Source organism: Pelmatolapia mariae, linkage group LG10_11, assembly GCF_036321145.2.
Source record: "Pelmatolapia mariae isolate MD_Pm_ZW linkage group LG10_11, Pm_UMD_F_2, whole genome shotgun sequence".
Taxonomy (NCBI): Eukaryota; Metazoa; Chordata; class Actinopteri; order Cichliformes; family Cichlidae; genus Pelmatolapia; species Pelmatolapia mariae.
The window spans coordinates 18,780,525-18,801,540 of NC_086236.1; the positions used below are offsets into that span (position 1 = coordinate 18,780,525).

General features: G+C 40.2%; 1 protein-coding gene across 1 annotated transcript in view; it reads left to right on the top strand.

Moving 5' to 3' along the window:
- Positions 1-21,016, top strand: part of LOC134637210 (rho guanine nucleotide exchange factor TIAM1-like) — a 52,269-nt gene that overhangs the window by 19,940 nt on the left and 11,313 nt on the right. Inside the window, exons 7-17 of the mRNA XM_063487574.1 lie at positions 1,346-1,518; positions 2,087-2,311; positions 3,974-4,159; positions 6,136-6,282; positions 6,507-6,581; positions 9,079-9,249; positions 10,514-10,618; positions 11,599-11,680; positions 11,939-12,025; positions 13,896-14,108; positions 14,980-15,113. Of these exons, the coding sequence (XP_063343644.1) occupies positions 1,346-1,518; positions 2,087-2,311; positions 3,974-4,159; positions 6,136-6,282; positions 6,507-6,581; positions 9,079-9,249; positions 10,514-10,618; positions 11,599-11,680; positions 11,939-12,025; positions 13,896-14,108; positions 14,980-15,113 (1,598 nt within the window). The remainder of the gene's footprint in view (positions 1-1,345; positions 1,519-2,086; positions 2,312-3,973; positions 4,160-6,135; positions 6,283-6,506; positions 6,582-9,078; positions 9,250-10,513; positions 10,619-11,598; positions 11,681-11,938; positions 12,026-13,895; positions 14,109-14,979; positions 15,114-21,016) is intronic.

A 21,016-nucleotide genomic window follows, 5' to 3' on the forward strand; every position in this document is an offset into this window, starting at 1 on the left:
GCACAGATTTTCAGCACTATTATGTTTAATGTTTGTGTTGGATTTTACCTGCGTGTGACTGATAGTTCACAAAAAAAGAAAGGCAGAAACTGTAAGGCAGCAGGTTTCAGGTGTCCATCCAGCTTCAGTCTGAGTACTTTATGAATGCTTAACTAAGCACAATTGTTAGTACATAAAATGCTTCTGCAACTTTACTCTTTTGGCTGCTTCCTTTAGGGGTCACCACATTGGATCGTCTGCCTCCATCTTACTCTATTTCTAGCATCCTCCTCTGTCACGCAAACCAAGCATGTCCTTCTTCACTACATCCATGAACTTACTCTGTGGTCTTCCTCTTTCCTTCCTGCCTGGCAGCTCCTTATTCAACATCACTTTTCCAAAATATCCTCTGCACATAATCATCTCAGCCTTGCCTCTGGAACTTTATGTCCAAATCTCAACCTGAGCTGTCCTGCTGATCTACTGATTTCTAATCTTCTCTATTCTCTCTCCTTCCCGCAATAAAATCTTAGCATCTTCAGCTCTGTCTCCTGTGTTTGTGTCTGCTCCACCGTCTCCAAACCATACATCATAGCAGGCCTCACTACTTTCCTGTAAACCTTCACTCTCAGTCTTGCTGGTGTCCTTATCTCACACATTACCCTTGACATTTGTCTCCACCCACTCCACCCTATGTGCATTCCTTTCTTTAACACCTCTCTTGTGCCACATGTTTGAGTTGGCACAGATTTTAAGTTGAATGAACTTGCTGGCGCAATCCGACCGACACTAGGAGCTTCCTGGCTTGTGGCCTCTGTGGCTGGGTTTCAAATGCTTCTGCAACTAAGAAAATAATCTTAATCTCATTCAGATAACCAACCCAAAGCTGTTTAATCTTCCATACACTCTCTCTGCTGTTAGACTACAGTCACATCAGCTTTAACACATTCCCTGCCCTTGGTTTTCACCTCTGCTGTTCTCTCTCACACTCTTCAATGCAGCCTTGCATTTTTTCCCTTCAGCTTCATCACAATTTAATTTTACGGCGAAATCCATGCCTAATCCAATCCAATCCCATCCTGTTGAAATGCATAAGATAGAGCATCTCTTCTATGCATCATGCTAAAAATAAATCAGTCTTATCTTCATAATGTAATGTTATAGGTTTAGTTGTACTGATAGCAAAATAGGTTCATGTATTAAACGATTACGTTTTATAATCGTTGTTTAAATAAAGTTCAGGGAAAGGAAGGATGTTTAAATTGATTTAAGGGTACTTATTATAACATCTGTAAAAAAAACCAAAAAACCAAAAAAACATATTTTTGTCTTTTTTTTAACTCCTTTTTTTTGTGTGTTCTTCAAGGCTGCACCCTATTCCTGTATGAATACGATGGCCGTTCAGGTATCGACCACAACAGCGTTCACAAACACGCGCTGTGGGTGGAGAACAGCATTGTCCAAGCTGTACCTGAGCATCCCAAGAAAGACTTTGTCTTCTGTCTCAGCAACTCAGTGGGAGATGCTTTCCTCTTCCAGGTGAGAGAGGCACTGGAATTTAAAACATCGGCTACTCTTAAAGCTGAGTTGGCATGACGGTATTTTATGCAAGTTAAAGTTAAATCAGGTTGGCATTCATGCATACAGGTCCAGTGTTTTTATATCCTGTCTTTGTTTTTTGGTGCTACTGTACATACCAGCATCAAACATAAAGAGAAACAGGAAATTGGAAGCTATTTTCCTCTAGGGGATTTGCGTGTGGCACACCAATACATGTTCATCATGTGCTGGAGATAGGCATCCCTGTGTCCTTGTGTTTATGTTTGACATGTTTAAAGGCCACGCTGTCACACTGTGACAGTGATCCACCAGACTGACCATTGTGTAATATTAAAATCTGTCTATTTATATTCATGACAGCTCTCCTCACTGACATTTAATTCATGAATGGGAAGAAAGTAATAAAATGATGATGAGATTATAATGACCATTTTCTCCCAGAGGCCGATATTGGAAGTCATGCTTCAATTCTTTCAGCTGTCAGTTTCTTGATTTTATCTGCTCACTATCGTTACCCGCTTTGTCATGGTCCCTTCCTTCTGTTCAGACATCAGGCCAAACAGAACTGGAAAACTGGATCACGGCGATCCACTCGGCGTGTGCTACTGCTCTTGCTCGGCAGCACCACAGGGAGGACACCGTGCGATTGCTGCGAACTGAAATCCGCAAGCTGGAGCAGAAGATTGATATGGATGAGAAAATGAAGAAAATGGGAGACATGCAGTTGTCCACTGTCACTGATGGCAAGAAGAGAAAGACCATACTTGAGCAGGTATGGGGTCAATCGGGTGGTCGTTTGAGGCTAAAAGTGGAGCTAAGTGTCAAGGATTCTGACATATTGAAAGCAGTCAAACAGATTAAAGCTGTACATGAGGTGGTGGAGCATTACCGAAACAACACCTATGAGACAAATGCCCTTTAATTTTGTCATATTATTGCAAATTAATAACACTTTATGGCCATAAAATGCGACTGTAGGGAGGTTTGTTATCTCATGGCTAAAAACCGTCCTCACCTCTTTATCTTCCAGTTAATTTGAATGAAAACACCTGAAGGCGGTTTATAGATGCACATTATTGTGACTTAAACTGCACCAACGATCTCAGGCACTGAAATCATGGCATTAAATCATCTTTACAGCATGCCGTCATCCAGGCAAAATGCTCTAAAGCAGCCTTTCCAACCAAAAATGGTTTCACTTATTCCAGCTGGTGCTCATTTAGAAACACACGCGAGTCCACTTGCTGCTTACAGACACATAGCACACAGGTAAACCTGGCTAATCCTTTTAGATTCAAGAGGTCTTTTAAAAGCATTGCAGCTTTTTCAAATCTTTTCCAGAACCCGTTTTTGTTCAGTTTCAATAGAACATTGATTTAGGCTTATTCCATGCGGGATGTCTGGAGTTGCTGGTGATGGTAGCCAGCACTGACTGGAAAATCTTACAAAAAGAAAAAAAGGCCTAGAAGTGTGGTCATTAACAATAAGCCTCCTTGTCCTAGCAAGTCTGTGCAAGTCTATCTGTCTTTATATTGGTGTTGTTACATAATGCTCTTTCTATTTCTTGTTATATGTAACATAAAAGGAACTAGAAAGCAGTTAGTCCTCATCAAGTAAAAGAGCTGCAATTTACAAGGAAGCACTTTGATTGCCTGCTGTAAAGACACAGTAACTGAAACTGTGGCATCAAAGAAGAAAACAAGCCTCAAGCAGGGTTTATGTCATTGACTGACTTCTTTCAGTTGAGTCACGGAGCTGCCAATAAGGATACAGTTGTGGAAAAAAAAGAAAATGGGGATTAAGCACAGAGATAAATAAATAAAAGATCAAAAAAGTGGAAAGTGTGGAAATATAATGACATATAAAACATATAAGAACTGTTGCAATTATTTGTATGATAATGATATTTATTTATTTTATCTGTACATATTTGTGTATACTTTATAAATAAATCTGAGGAGAGGTGAGGTGAACAAACAAATGTGAAAAAACATTAAAACTTCTACTTCCGTAATTCTTTATATTTTTTATTTGTGTTAATATTTTCACACTTCCACATAGGTGACCACGGAAACTAATGCAGCGTTAAGTCTAGTTTTGTGTTTCACTGTGAGTGTGTGTCCCTGTGTTTCACCTCCCACGGCCCACCCTGTGATACATTGCACATAGAACAGCAGGTCACCAACTGGTGGGGGCTGTGTTGGTGAGTAATACCTCTCCACAGGGGCTGCAGTACTCCCACATCTCACTTCTCCTGAAACAGCCGAATAACCACCTAACACAGCGTCTGTTCTTTATCTTTTTATTTTTTGTTGTTGTTCTCATTAGAGATAAAACTGAATAAATCTGGATCTCATCAGCAAAGTTTGTTTATATTGCATAATCACAAACGCATGACTTTGACTTTTTACTCTGTAATCTCTGCTGCTTATAGATCTTCTTGTGGGAGCAGAACTTGGAGAGATTTCACATAGATCTCTTCCGCTGCCGCTGCTACCTGGCGAGTCTGCAGGGCGGTGAACCTCCCAATCCCAAACGCCTCCTGGGCTTTGCGTCACGTCCCACAAAAGTTGCCATGGGACGACTGGGGATCTTCTCTGTTTCTTCCTTCCATGCACTGGTATGATTAGAAATGTTTAGTGCTGGTATCTGACTATTCACTCCAGGTGTTTCTCAGGTTGTGATTTTTCTAGTAAACTCGATCGGAGCTCATGAATCCAAACCTGAAAACTCAAACTCACGTGTCTCTACACGTTCCGTGTAGAGATTGCATGAGAGGTTTCCAACTGTCGACCCTCAATAACAGCCCAGCTTGAAGAGTGGGTGTGTTTATCTGCCTGTGAGTGCCTTGTCACATACGCCTACTGAAAGCAAGAATTTCTGCTTGCCTCACAAATGTTCAAAGAAATAGATACTGCCATATACCCCAAGGTTATGAAACAAATGAACAAACCAGGTATGCTGGTTTGATTCTCAGGCCCAAAGTTAGCATGAGCGCTGTAAAGTGGAGTGAGTTTTTATCTGTAACACGCAATTAGCCACAACATTAAAACTGCTGAACAAGTGAATTATAGCAATAATTTTCTTATTATAAAGATTTTGTTTAAGTGATGGAATTTAAGTAGATATAAGTAAGTGCCAGCTCTCAAAGTTGATGTGTTGGTAGCATCAAAAATGTGAAATGAACACCTACATTATTTCTGCTTTCTGTCGTAGTGATGCATGCAAGTTTTTTATTCTAAGTGTGCAAAAACAGCTGTGACTCTTAAGCCTAATACTCAAGGTTAAGGTTACATAGACGGTTTACCTTCACAAGATGGGTAGAGATTCAGACTTGTGAAGCAAACACACACCACATATTAAAATGTATCACATACACACTATCCTAAAAGCTTGAGAGAAAAGTGAAAGGAAAACATTCTACCTATAAATCCTCTCTGAAACCCAAGTTATTATCTCAGTGCTGCAGAATGTACAGAATGAAACCCGACCTGATCTCTATGCTATTGTGTGTCATTGAGTTGTAAGCTCTGCGTAGTATCATCCAAAGAACAAAGAGCAAAAATGAAGAGCAAAACATGGAAAACATTTCTCTACAGAGCAGTTTTATACGAGCAAGCTAACGGATATGCCAAACATACACTAGCACGCACACACAACATCAAGCACTGACAGTGTTTTTTGTGATTGGTCGATCAATACAAACTCTTTTAGCAAGCTACCATCCCTGAGGCACTTTCCCACAAACAGGCTTAACACTCTCTGGCCCTTGCTCCCCCTCCTTTTACTGCCTACACCCTCACTTCCTTTGTTTGTGTCTCGCTCCCTCAGTGTCTTCTTCTCCTTATCTGCCATATTTTATACCGTTTTTTATGTCTCTCCTGTCCCTTTCATATTCTTTTTACTCTATTTATTACCACATGCCTTCTAACTAATTTTAAATGTCATTATTGCATCGCTTAAATATGATAAATGGGGCATATTTATAAGGAGAATCACGTTTATAAATACATGTAACGCAAAACTACTGAAATGACATGAAATGCAATTAAAATAATTGTTCATGGCTACTAATTAATGAATTGCAAAAATATTAAAATGAACTCATTTGTCTTGCCTAAAGGGAAATATAATTGTTCTCTCTCTCAGCTCTGGTATTCAAAGTTTTTGGTCACAAAAGCAATATTTCTGTTTTTTCCTTCATTTACTTTCTTCAGTAGATTCGGGCTGTAATAACAGTATAAAGGCCTCTCATGTGGGGAATGAGAAGATGAGTCTAAAAAGTGGTGTAAGATGTTATGTTTGAAGTGTACGTGTCTGATGAAGAGACAGCACCACTGCCACAAGAATACAGCTCTTTGTGCTGTTCATATACAAGCAGCTCTATACTAGTGTAATGCATAGTTGCTCATACTATTTGAGCTCTGATTTAACCTAGAGAAGTCAAAAAACGGGAAAGAAAAGTTTCCCTGTGCCAACGTCATAGGTCATAGCTGCTGCAAATGATTGCTTTTTTGTGTCAAACTGTTTTCATTCAGGGTGCTAAAGGTGTCTGTTTCATTTCTGTTGTGTTTTCTGTAACTGTCACTGTCACAGGTGTCTGCCCGTACAGAGAGCAGCATGAGAAGGCGGAACCAACCTTTCCCTCGCACCTTCAGTAAACGTCGAAGCCGTTTCTCCTCACTCTGGGGTCTGGACACCGCATCTAGGAGAAAGAGCAAAGGACACCCTTCAATTGACCAGGTATTCAATTGACTTTGAGTGACTTTGCAGTGCTTGATGTTTTAATTGAAATCTGTAAAATTAGATTTTGGCGAATAAATACTACTGCAGCTAACTATCTGCTTTCAATAATCAATAAAAAATATTGTGTGTTCATAAGTTTATGCTTGAAACTGCTTCTTGGTGTCAAAGTAATAACTATACTTATGTGTGTTTTAATTTTGCGGTGCTTTGTGTTATTGCAGGTGTTTGCTGATGGGGCGGAGCCGGTGAGAAAGTCTTTGCAGAAGGTGTTCGAAGACTCCTCCAGTGAAAAATCTGTAAGCTTTCAACTCTGTTTATGTTTAAAAACCTACATTTAGATTAAATTTTGTTGTCGATGTAATATTTTATGATGAAGATGAAGCAGTCTTGCTGTTTCTGCTGAACATTAAGTAATAGTGCAGCTAAACGTCTCCTCACTGGGTGAAATTAAGTGCTAAATACATATAATCCAGTTTCAACTTGTTCCCACTTCTGCTGTACAGTGCAATCATTTCCCATCAAGAAATTAAAGGGAGTTGACAACAACCACATTGTACCATTTACAGTAATAACCTCCCTTAGGCTAAACATGAAGCTCCTCCTCCCTTTATTAGTTTGGTATTCACCACAAATCAGCAGAGTTCATGTGGCTGTGGACTCATTTCTTCTCATTGTTTGCTTTTTGCATACACCAAGAGGAAAAATCACTGGAGCATCAGATGAATCTTTGTTCTTGTATAATGGGTAATGGGCTTCTTAAGACCCCGAGGCCAGCTACATCACTAGATTTTCCACCTCCTTTCACTTAACTAAGATCCTTTTGGGGCTCTGACTCTTTGCAGGGTGGGTTATCTAAGGGAAAACACAAAATCCATGCACCCTTCTGCACCATCGAGCATTTCTTTGAGGTCATTTTTAAAGCCCTCGCTTTAATATTTTCAGACATTCGCTTCTCTCCTCGATGAAGAGTGATTGGAGACATTTGCAGACTCATAAAACTTTAAAAGCGGCAGAATATCTGTCTCTCTCAGCGTCATTGGACTACGCTCAGGTTTATTTGTGTTGAGTAAACAACCCTTGTCATCTTCTGCAGCAGTTTTTTAATATTCTGGGCAGTGTGGACAGAGTCCCTTTATTTAATTTGCTTCAGGCAATTCCATCTTTATCAGTATCAAAAAGGCTATCAACTGGAGGGATTTTCTGTCTGCTAATCCCACAGAGACAAATTTAATCTGATATGTTCACATCATTAGTGTTCTGACGTTTCAACAAATATGCAGACATTTGCTACCATAGGACTCGCTGGTTTCACACCATCTGTGTTCTCCTGTAACTGCTGTACTGACCACACTTGCACACAATTGCAAATAATTAGCTATATATCTTAAGAAAGAAAAACAGGTTTCCTAAGACAACCATATCAATGTAGTTTTCCAGTATGCGATGAATCTATATGAATTTTAAGGAAAAATGTCCAGTTGCATAGGTTGTATAGGACAAGCCTGCTGGATCTATATTTTATGAACACTGGTAAAAAGCACCAGAGATGAGGAGAAGAGAAAAGATAGGCTTTAGTCTGAACCAAGCAGACAGGAGCTAAGTCTGCAGCAATAACCTGCTCTGGCAGTGCAGGCCCCCGGTGGCACAAAGAGAGATCAATTTTTTTTTCCACCCACGCCAGGCTTCAGCTGGCAGTGTATGGGATGACTGTAAAGAAAAGCATAAGATGTAACGTGCTGTAGTTGGCAGTAGACTAGAGCTGGAAATGCTATATCAGTGGCAAAGATTTTCCTCATTGAGCATTTCCAGCAAGAATAGCTCCAAATGTTCACATCTGATTGACTTTCCCAGCTTTAATTTGCTGTTTGTTCTGGGGAATCCCTTTGTTAGCATAAGCTGGAAAGGAGAGTTTAGCAGGGATCTGAGAACCCCGCCGCCCCACACACACCATCACCACCCTCCAGCAGAGGCATCCTAGATAGGCCAGGAGGGGAGCCAGATGGTGCTGAGCAGGACTGGGAGTTCAGGGAGTTGGGGGAGGTACTACTTACAGGCCCCCCAGTCTGTTGTCTGTCTGAGATAATGTGTGCGCGTCTGTATTTTGTTTGTGCATGTGAATGTAGGCCTGTTTGTGTTTGTGAATATAAAAATGTGCTATTGCATGTAGTTTACTGTGGCTGTTTCCCTCTTTGTTTCACTTTATCTCTACCACACAGATTCACACACAGACACACACACGCGTACAGATACAGCCAAGTCGAAGTTCATTTCGACAGGGACCACCGGGCCTGATTGTTAACTGCCAGCAGATTGTATGGCGTGAATGAAAGATGGGGAGGAGAGAGCTGATGGAATGATGTACAGATAGGGGGAAAGGGCACCAGAAGGAGAGGCAGTGATTAATTGGAGGCTGGCGTGATAGAAGAATGAAAGAATAAATGTGGATGCTGTTACTCGATAGGTGGAGATATATTACAGATGGGGGGAATAGAAGCCAGCAAGGCGGCTGACAAGGCTGCCAGATTGTTGGAGGTCAGACTGATGGGCCGAAAGGTTACAGATTATGCTTTAAAAACAGTAACACACCCATAAAAATGCAAGTGTAAGCTATATAATATGTGCTACATGCAATGCAAAAAGCATACTGCAGTACAAGTGTCATTACTGAATTACTGTTTGTGAGTTTCATGATTGCATTAAATCTGCCTTGTCTGTTTATGCTTTCTGCCACTGCAGCTGCTCAAAGATGCATAAACTTAAACTTGCTGAGTGTCTGTTTGCTTTTATTTTCAGAAGGAGAGAGAAGCTTCTGTGAAAAGTCTTCCTCAGCAAACTGTAGACAGTGATATTTGGGTTCCTGAGTACCTGAAACCCTCCTGGGTGTGTTTGCCAAACAACCAGCCCATCCTGGCCGTCATACAGCCCGGAGAGACAACACTGGAAGTCTTGAACACTGTCTGCAAGGTGGGCCATTAAAAACAGCATTGCAAATATCGCATTACCAGAGACTGCACATAAGAGAAATGCATTTTACACAGTGCACTGCATATAATCACCAATGTAACACTGATGTACTTTTTTTTTTTAATTGACAGTTTGCAAAGTGACAGACTGCACAATGTTTCCTCTTTTGTATTGCATACACAGTAGCACTTTATAATACTGCAAATTTTAGTATTGATCCAATACCAAGTAAATACAGAGCCAGTGTTGCCAATACCAATACAGACACTGATACTTTAAACCTGTAAAGGCAGCTGAGAGCATTATGTCATGATTCATGTGATAAATCATCATTAATTAGCAAATTCTCAATGGATTTTATGATCACTAAATCATTTATGATTTGGAGGTTTTGGAAGTGTGGCTGTCTGTCACCCACCTCCAATATGCAGCTTTATTACCTGCTAGCTTGCAGACGCAGAATGACACACATAGCATTCAAGCGCCTAGGAATGCAATTAATTCTTCTCAACAGCTTTTTCAAAACACAGGCAATCCCCAAGGTATTAAGAAATTAGACACAGCCCTGTAGAGAGGTCAGAATACCATTAAGTTATATGAGGAAAATGAAGAGCTACCATATTACTGTCAGCTGTCAACGATGACAGCTGACAGTAATATGTGAAAGTCAACTGTGTGTCAGATGCACATTATCAGCGGTTCAGATACCGTCTTCTTCAATGTACATATATGAATTTGATTATAACCGAGTTCTTTCAGTTCTACTTCTATGACAGTTCTCACAGAGTCACAGATCTTTTAATAATGCTCTTACCTTTCAGGATACACTGTATATTGCTGTCATTCACAGTCCATCACTTGTTTTCACTTCATTACCTTTTCTCCTTAATTGGCTTCAGCAAGAGACACATAATAGGCGTAATATTGCCTAATGACGCAAGTCACAAACATAACAGAGTGAAGCAGAGCATCCATCATCATCATCGTCCATGACTTTGGACCAGCATGTTAGACAGCATTCTCCAGCACTATTATTAAAACTCAATATAGGGAATGTCTTTTTGAATAGAGTTCCAGTCATTTGTTGAACTGATGTCAAAGTGGATTGAAATTTGAAGCATCTGTGGTAGGCGGTGGCATAACATTTTAATGACACACTTTATGTTGGTTTCTCTTTACCTTTCTCCTTATCGCCAGTCACCAGATATTTTAAAACTTAAACATGTACTCGCATGTACAAGTAATATGTTCTTGTTGCCCCCAGACCCATAAGATCGATCCCTCTGGCCACTGCCTGCGTTTGAAGGTGCTGGTTGACAACCAAATACTTTATTATGTTCCCACATTTGAAGAGGACATCTCCGATCTGGTGAGGAAATACACACTAAGCCACATCAGAAATATTTTTTTTAAGTAATAACCAGGTGAATATCCTAGGTTTAAATATCCATGTAAGTTAATCAAAGACATGCAGCACACATTATTATGCTGTTTGTGTGATTCTAAGTTTATTGCAGTATGTTATTTGGATTTGCCATCTTCTTATTCATATTTTTATTGTCAGATATGGATGAATGCTTGTGCATTTTTTATGAGTTGGTTGCCGTTTTGATTTGCCGTGCATACAAAATCACCAGGATGGAAAAGAAGCACTATTGCATAAACTATAAATTATGCAAAGTAGCATTTCAAGTCTATTGTGTGCACTACGAAGTCGCCGTTTGTGTTTGTGTGCATCTATTTATCATAAGAACAGTTGCACTCACTGAGAGTCCCCACCACCACCGCATTATTCATCTGCTGTAAACCCCAAAACAAATCCTCTTTTTGATTGCGCCTTGTAGGTGATACACTGAAATCTTTCTCAAAGCACAATCATTGTATAACTCGCTCTTTTCCTCAAGAGCTCTTTTATCTTCCTGCTTTGATCACTGACTCATTTCACCCGCTTTCATCCTTAGTCTATGATATTACGTTATTATTTCTCCTCAGTGAAGGCTACTACACACTGCGGACTTCTGTTCCTGTCTGTTGCTGCATACACACAGCTGTGTCCATGTTCTAGGCTTTTGTGAGCTCAGGGTCTTGTCTGAGCACCCACTCACTTCATAGCCCTGACCTGGATTTTGACCCCACAACCTTCAGATACAATTGCTTGGCTAAGGAGCCAGAATAATACATGAACCTGTTCATTTCTTATTAATAACAACAGCATGACCTTGACCTTATCTGTCCAACAACACTGCTACCCATCCATTTTTCCCTGTATATAGATATATTGATCTCTATTTGTTTGTTTCTCTTTAATTACAATTATTTATTTATATATGTGCTGTTATGTGTTTACAGCTCTACAAAGAGATTGAGATTTATCCCAAAAGTACCAAAGTCGTCCAGTTTGACAAAGCCGAGTTCTGCAAAAACGGATATGGTATGCTTATTTCTGACAATAGCAGTCAGTTCTTGACACACCCATAAATTCTGTTTCAAATTGATTTTCTAATGGACTTCATCTAGTCATGCTTTGTTAATGAATAAAAGGGAATTACCCAAATGAAGGGCACACATGATATGGAGTGGATTTAATTGCTGTGGTTATACAGCAGTTTACGCTGTCAAATAGAAATATTTCAAAGACGACCGAAGGAATTAAATGAATTTCTCTGTGTCTAACTATCTATGTCTGCAGGTTTTTCTGTGGCAGTTTTAGAGGAGGATGGGGTGCAACAGCTCCACGTTACTGAAGTGAAAGCAGGAGGAATGGCTTCAGCAAAAGGTACACATTTTATGCATACTTTGACATGTGTTAAGGAGATTAACCCGTTACTGTAGCACACTTACAAGTGATGCTTATAGAGAACGCATTCACAGCCAAGAGATGCTAGAGTCAAGACATTGGCCAAAGTGATGTTTTTATGCTTTTATTCTGAAGGCATGACATTCCAAAACCTTTATCCATAAAATTAAAAAACAAACAAACCATAAAACAAGAACAAAGAGATGTTTTGTAAGGTGTTGATTTGTGGCTGTTTTCTCATTCCTGAGAGCTAGAACAGAATTCTACTCTCTGCTTTGCACTGCTGGGTCTGGAGATCAACCCCCCTTCACTGGTCCCTATCTTTTAACTGAGACAGTGACACTCTAATGGGTTTGAGAAACATATGGCTGCTTGGTAGATACAACACTAATGTATAGAAAATAACATGCCCCAAAACTAAGCCCCAGGGTCAGACCAAGGTTACTCAAGTGTGAGATTGTGCCCTCTAGTGTATTAGCAATCTGAAAGCTGCTATCTTAGCAGGCTGCCAAAAGACACAGGACTCAGTTGATGTTAGAAGTAGAAAAAGATTGAAGCATCCACATACCACAAAGCATCTTATTGCAATCTGGGCACAATATTCTGCTGAATCACAGAGTTAGGTGCAGTTTAGTGGGTCCACACGAACACTGTGATGAGCCTGTGTGTATGTGTGTGGTTTATTAACAGTGCAGAGAGTGAATGGGGAATTGAAAGACATCACGCTTGATTTTCTGCAGGGTACATGCAGAAACCAGGCCAGCACTGGACAAGGAGCCCCAAAGGGTCTATTTCTCTCTCACTCCCGCTCTCGTTCTTTCACTGTAATTCCCGTTTCCCCTCCTCACACAGCAGCACACACAAAGGCACATCCATGCATTGCACACAGGCATACACACGCAGCAGTATATGACCAGAGGGGTTATCTCTCTCTGCCCAATAAAGCCTCTGCTACAGCTGACACTTCACATTCCAAACAACTAGGTCATAACTTAAGGCTAAATGTGTGCCTTATGCGTCTATATGTATGTAACTGTGTGTTGCTGTTCTATGAGAATCCTACTGAATAATGTCTCTGCTGTTTCTGTTGCAGCAAATAATTTAAAATGAGATTGAAATAGGAAGATAAGCTCATACTCACAGATGACTGCAGTCAAAACATGTCCAAAAATCCCCTTGTGTGTTTCTAGATGAGATGAGGCTGCTGTCACATCTCTAAACAGCTGTCACAGCCAATTGGGTTTATTGATAAGGTTAGCTGCTAATTGGATTGCTGATTGAGTGATAATTCTCAATTAACAGAATGGGGCACAGGTGCTTGAGAGGAGGAGCAGCAAGACAAAGAGCAAGGCTCAAACTGAAGCTATGTTCCAGTGTTTTGTTTGTTCACCTATTGTACCATGAAGAACGTATACACACAGTGGGCAGGACAGGACAGGAATAGACAGACATTGTACTTTGCCTCTTAAATCCACCCCGTCTTGTTAGATCAGTATTTGCCTCAGGCAAGCAATCATAGAAGGATGCATTTTTGATGTGATGGAACACATTTGCATCTCAGAGCACCTGATTAGTCTCCGAGGTGCTGCTGCGAAGTATAGTGCAAAAGTTTTGTTTACATAAGTCATGTGTGAGGAGTGCTTTTGAGCGGCCCATAGGAATTCTGCTGTTGGTTGGATGTTTTTTGGGTCATGAACTCACAGATAATGCTTTTACTGACTGTGCATTGTTTGAAAACTTTCTCTACAATAATTTATTTTATATTGACTTTGTTTCTTAAACTGTTTCTTACCATATAATTAGTGAAATTTCACATTTGTTACAATTTTTTTCCCCGATTCTCTGTCAGGTTTGAAAGCAGGGGATGAGATTCTGTTACTTAATGGTAAAGAGGCATCTGCCCTCCAGAAGGATGACATGATGTCTGCATTTACAAACCAAACCCTGACCTTGAGCATCAGCACCCTGCCCCAGTTGGATCAGCGGATGGTGTGCTCCTGTCCACCCCGGCGCTCTGATGTGGAACAAAACCTAGCCACAGACATTTTCTCCCAGAGCCAAGGTAAGGTTTCCTGTCCCAAAAGAGTTGGGGATCAGTTGAATAAGCTGTTTGCTTTTTAAAATAATATATATGTAAGCAGTTTTTCTTAGTTGATATTTATATACTGACATATATACTTAGACATGCATAGTTCTGAATGAATGAGAATAAAGAAAAAAGAACAAAATGATTCTTCCTTTTTTTGTCCTTAGCATTGCATTCACATATCTTGTGTTGCGTGATCATTCACCCTCTAAAACCCAACTTTCTGTGGTGAAAAAGAGAGGTTTCAGATACATCTTTTGCATGCAGTGAGGTGAACAGGGCGATCTACTAATTATGCATGGATGCTGTCTGATAACTAACCTGCAGGCAGCCGCCATCCTTCCTTTGACCTGCTCTTTTTATTTGTGCAAGGGCATCATTTGTATTCCTTATAAACCAGGACTTGCAATGCGCAGCCTGACAAGCTGGCATTGTTTGGAACTCGGAGCAATATGAATATTAATACGAATCCTTCAGCAGCGTGGAGCTGTCATCATGCAGGATATGCCATATGCAAAGGGTCAGATGGAGAGAAAAACACTTAAGCAGCCAGATGGAGGTTATTGATGATGTCATGCTTTGAGGACACAGGTGTATAGAGGAGACTTTAAAATGGAAGGAATAATAACTAATTTTACTAAACAGTGATATCACAATAAGAAACATTAAAGGTTATAGGAATCTTTAATTGCTGTCACTTTAATCCAACACAAAGAGGATGCTATTAAATTATTATTTTAATTAAAACGTTACGACTACATACTTATTACCTTTTAAAAATCAGCCAGACTCAGGTATATGTATGTGTAGTCTTCTTTGTCAGCTTTGCCTTTTGTCCTTTTTGTAGAAGACATCCTGGATGATGTGTCAGGTTTGACACTGGAGAGCCCAGATGAGACTTATGAGGAGGAACCTTGTCTGCCCTTGCAGAGCCACAGAGATCATCAGGAAGATAAAACTTGCATTGGGACTGGATACAAAGTAAGATATGTTTTACAAAGCCACAGTTTCACACACCAAGCCAGGTAAAAAATTCATACATGCAAAAATAACAGGGTATTAACAGTTTAGCCCAACAGAGGATGGAGTTTTTGGTGCTCAGTGTTTGATGTTTTGGCAGCTTTAGTCTTAGCGTTCTTAGTCTTTGATTTGTTGCATTGTCATCTTGCAGCCTGACATCTTCAGGGACATTTCTTACATTTCATGCCAGACAGCAAAGGAAAACACTATCATTTGATCAACAATCCAACACAGGCTGGATTTATGTTTGAACAAATTTCAGCAGTTGCTTTGCTTTCATGTTTTATATAGGAAGAGTTTGCCAAACTAAGTCTGAACAAAGTTAAAAGGTTCAATAGAATGAGTGCTGGATCAAAAAATTCAGCAGATATTAGAAGAGATTGACCGGCACACCGGGAGGCCGTAGCATGATACATAATGTGCGATGCTTTTCCTCAGACTTCTAAAGAAAAGATGCACTAGGATCTCATCTCCCCTGGGTTACAATTGATCAAACAATGTAAAAAATGCATCACTATCTACACAACCAAATGTATCCAAGTTATATGTTATATACAAGGTATCTATGTTACTACAAGTTTAACATAAAAAAATCATACACCAATTATTGTTTGTGTTATATACAGGTTACATACAAATAACACTATGGGCAAAATTACACATACAAAAAAGGTGTGTGTAAAACGCCACATAACAAAACTTCAGTGTGGCTGTTTTTGCAAAAGGCTGTCACAAAAATGTTGTTATATCAAATTCCTTATTCATTTCTTTATTCAGTGTGTTTCTCCAGAATAGTTTGTCTTTCCCTCTGCGTGAATGATTTATTATCTCAGCTCCTACAAAATCCAAGAACATTGTTTTGCTGAAAAACTCACAATTAGTTGTTTCTGATGCACACTGTGGTGTTTAACTATAACTTTTTAATGAGTTTAATCTATGCCAATCCATAAGGATATGTATACATGTATATGATGCAGACTACAACCTGACCTTCTTTATTTTGTAGATTCACATATGGGGGTCACTGAATAACTGTGAAATGGCATTGTTGTCAATGACCACATGGGTCATTTCCACAGGGGGTCTGATTAGCAATACTTTGAATGACACAATAATCCGCTTCAGTTTCTTTTAAACTTGTAGTAGCAAGACACACAGTAAAATACGTACAGATACACAACAATTGATTTATGCTCTTTTTTGTGTAATTTTTCCAGATCCTGCTAAATGCAGGAATGTGTGTGGATTTTCTGATTACTTTTGTTTTGAATTGTTTCTGCATGTCACATGAAACCAGAAAAAAAGTGTTGGTCTGAAAATATGGGAGATTCATAATATATAGGGCATATATAAATTAGTCCAACATTATGGTTACAGTGAATCTGTGAATCCTACTGATTTAACACTGTAATCATAACCATATTCTTCCTCCGATAACAGTTTTCTGTGGTGCTGACAGCATATTGCATTAGCAGCACCGTATTCATAGCAAAATGTAGTGTGTATGTGTCTTGGCACATTAACAGATGTGCACATAGTACGTGTTGGGTGCGAGTGTGCGTTCTGGAACACTGAACTGGAGACAGGTGAGTGAACAGCATCACTTTCTAATTACGATTATGTCTGGACTGATAAGGGTCGACGCAGTGATTGCTGGGACAGGCCGTGTGCCATCCACTCTCCCTCTGATACGCTTGTCACTTCCATTACCATGGCACTGTCTGATAGCCAGTAACCACCGGAAACATTTTTTCCTTTTTTGGACCAGTGTTGATAGCTTAGGCATGAACAAAGAAGAAAGGGAAGGGACATCGCTGTATTCTCTCTTCATTTTGTGTCAATGAGTTTCAATCTCAAGGGAGAGCTAATGGGTGAGGTCAAATGCAGCTTCAGTGAAGACTCCTCTATGATTCCAATGTGCCAGCGTGAGAAGTGAGTGAAATACTTAAAGAAAAGCTTGCCTTGCTCTTGATATAGAGGAGAGTCTAATTTGGAACTCATGATGAAAGAAAACATTTAGTTGAAGATGCTGCACAAAACTTTCTGAAACTCTTCGCAGTTTTTAATTAACATTGAAAATTGCTTTGCTGTTTTAACCTCACAGTTGTTCTTCTGTGTATCTGCTGTATGGTTAAATTCAGTAATTAGTCAAAACTGGGATCCTAAATATATGCCCAATAAATCCAAAGCCTTTTCGGGGAATCGACCTCTTTCAGCCACACAGCCATACAGACTAATGTACTTGACTAATCGGGATTGTTTATAAGAGGAACAAATATTCACTGCAAACCAGTAGACAAGAATAGAACACAAGTGTTAAGTCAGTGATCTTCATCTCACCTTTGTGTCTCTCACCCCCTGCTCTCGTCTAACATGAGCTGTCTGATTTGTGCCCTGCTGCTTTTTTCCATCCTTTCCTTTCATCTTTACCTTTGCTGTACCCCTAATTTTCTTAGATTTTTGATTTACTGTCATATTATTTTCCATATTGAGAGCAACAATGTGACCATCAGACACAGCAGCTCTTTTCTTTTCATCCAGTACCTTTATCTGCCGTCTTGTTTTGAATGCCCTTTCTTTCCTTCTGTCCTTGTAGTTTCATTCTGATCTTGGGTCTTTTTCCACCCTCCTCCTCACGAACCCCCTGCTGTTCATTACCATAAACAACATGAGGCTGCCGTTGGCACTTAAAACAGCCCGCTCCCTTAGCTCTCCAGCCGGCTGTGGGCACTGACCTTAGCCTGAACACTTGGATGCTCAATCCAAACTTGCCACAGACTGCCAAAACTGTGGCATTTTCTTCAAAAACAAACACACATTCACCCAAACTATTTGTCCTTTCTTTATGTTGATCGGCCTTTTGTTTCTCAAGTCTCCTGTTTGGAAAAGCTTCGAAGTGCTGAGGATTGCGTCTTACCTCATTTCACCCAGTGCCTGCGGTGCCATGGTGGCAGAGGAGTGAGGAAAACGAGGCAAAGTGGGACAATTTTAATTATCCCCACATTCTAATTACTCCATTCTCCACAGTGTTTCACATCATTTAGTGGAGATAAATGAGTGTCTGGCTAGCCGGGGGATATGGGAATGTTCATTATTTTAGACAAAGCACAGAGCAACCTCCCCGCTATGATAAACCGACCAGAGAACAAAGTGCCGATTTCTCAGGATAACGGTGATAGTAGAGATGTCGGTGATTGCTAGTGTTCTCCAAGGTGTAGTCAGCCTCACTGACAAGTGTGATGATAATTTACAAATGTCTAATAGTTTGGCTTGAGGGCATTTGAAATAGAAAATACATTATTCAGTGTTTGAAGGGTGGGGTGCAATTTTTATCAAGGTTTGTTTTGATTTATTCTTGATGATATAATTCCAGTTATTCATTTGGAGTTAGTGTATTTGTTTAATATAATTATTATAGCTTCTGGCTATTATGAATGTATAAGGGGCACAAGTCTTCAGTTATGCTTTCACTTGTCCCCCTTCCCTCCAATCGGGCCTTTTCACCTTTGTCTCAGATGCTGTTGTCCTTCCACAGTTTTCCACTGGAGGGAGCACTGTGCTGATTTATGAAGCCTCTAAGGCAGCAATAATCTTTACAAAGTCAACACTGAGGATGCAGAAATAACACATCAATTTGTATGTTAGTGTTAGAATATTTTGGTAATCACACACCAAGAAAACACATTCTTTCTGATGGTTTTCCAAAATTTAACTAAATTAAAATGTACACGACGTAATCCTCTAATGCTGTGTTATCAGAACTGGCTGGTTGCTGCTGTTTAAGGGAATAAAAAAAGTGCCTCTAACTTCTTTCACCCATTACAACTTTGAGTTGAAGCCTGTAGTCTGCAAATCCACGGCTCCGAATTCGAAATGTTCCTGCGCAGATTTATGAAGACTCATGTCGTAACATAATCATGCTTTCAGATTAAATGATTTAAGTCTCTCTCTGTATATCCCATCAGTCCTTGCAGGGATTTATGGATTTGCATGTTTTCCTGATCTCCAGTGAAATTGAACTTCAAGACATATCCTTCTTTCCTTTCCTTTCCTTTCCTTTCCTTTCCTTTCCTTTCCTTTCTCCTCCCTCCCTCCTTCCTGTCCATGCTCAAATATTGACAAGTAAATGCTTGTTCTTTTAGACAAACACTGTGCAAGGAGGCATAGGAGGCACGTCCATAAGAATTGCTAGACATTTCCATTTACTTATACATGTGCATGTTTATTGCATGTCAAAATTCACTGCATAGCTGTGAAATGATGTGTGTGCTGTGCTTCTGTGTGCCAAGTATGTAGATATGAGCAATCTCTGGTTATTCTGGCTCTCGCTCAGCATGGTTTCAGCTGATGGGTGTGAGAGCAGGTTTGTGCTTGCCTCCATGCTCTGTCATGCTACACTTTCCTCCCTCTCTGTTCTGAGTCAAGGATATAGTACATTTAGTCACTGTGCTATTAAGGACTGCATGTGCTGCTACTCTCTTTATCCACTCCAACTGTTGTTTTTATAAAGAGGATTAAAGTTTATCGTTTATGTGGAATATACTTATTTTTTGCCATTTTCAGTGTTCAGAAAGAACTTATTCTGACCTGTTTGACGTAGTTTCTGGAAATGGCAAGAACTGGTTTGACTGTGGGATGCATAGTTAGTGCATTAGGGCAGAAACTTTTCCTGAGTTGGTTCCCACGTGTTCTTTTTGTTGTCATTCTAGAAATAATTGCGTTATGGGGGTGTATTTCTTAAAACCCATTTCCAAATGGAGCGCAAGCTCAAATACAAGGCTGCTGTCCTTCTCGGATGTAGTGACATAAGTCTTTCTCAGCAGTGATGAGTGAGAGAGAGAGAGAAAGAGAGAGAGAGAGAGAGAGAGAAGGCAGATGCCTGTTGGAGTGTTTGGCTCCCACCACCCACTGCCTCTTCAACACCCATTCTCTCCTCCCTCCTTTCTCCTCCCATCTCTTCTTACATCTCTCATGAGGGTGTGAGGTTTGATCTTGTTATTTAATGTTTTGTTCTACGCCGCCTGCCACCGCTCCTCTCAAACACCTGGACAGAAAAGTGGAAGAGGCAACGAGGACAGATACGAGGCAAAGAAGAGAGTGGAGACTGGCGCTCAGGGCAGCATGCAGAGACAGCCGGTGGATTGAAAAAATAGAAAGTGATTGGATAGACGCTGTAGGATAAGGTGACATGGGAGTGCTGTTGTTCATTGCAATCTGTTCTGTTCAGTCTGCCTAATGACCCATTTGTTCAGCTGCCACAGTAATGATTTTACCAGCTGCAGTGTTTTGCAGAGCAGGGTGAGTGTTGAATAGCAGGCATCTCCTTTAGCACTTCTGATCAGTTTAGCTGGACAAGTTCGGCAACTCTACATTCTGCACAGGGCAGAAAAACACAGCCTTCCCGGGGCAGAGGAAGAGTGGAAGCACTCTGGAATTGAAAAGCAGGACAGGAAATGAGAACCTGATTTCTCGTGGAAACTTCACCTGCCAGGATGGCCGCTTTTAGGAGAAGCAGAAATTCTAAGCCACCGACCGAATCCATCTATGACATGTTACAGCTGGTGAGCTGTGCAGTCTTGTTTATATGTGTGTGTGTGTGTGTGTGTGTGTGTGTGTGTGTGTGTGTGTGTGTGTGTGTGTGTGTGTGTGTGTGTGTGAGGTGACTTGTGTTGTGGATGCAATCCCGCAAAGGTTAGTGATTATGTCATGGTATTGTACCAGCAATGCTAAGCTTATGCTTAATGCAATCCCCAGTTGTACAACCCATTTTAATATTTTATGTAATATTTGTATCTTATCACACATTTTGAGTGTATGAGCTACCCTTTTTTTAGACATTATTATTATTTACTATATCGTGTTTA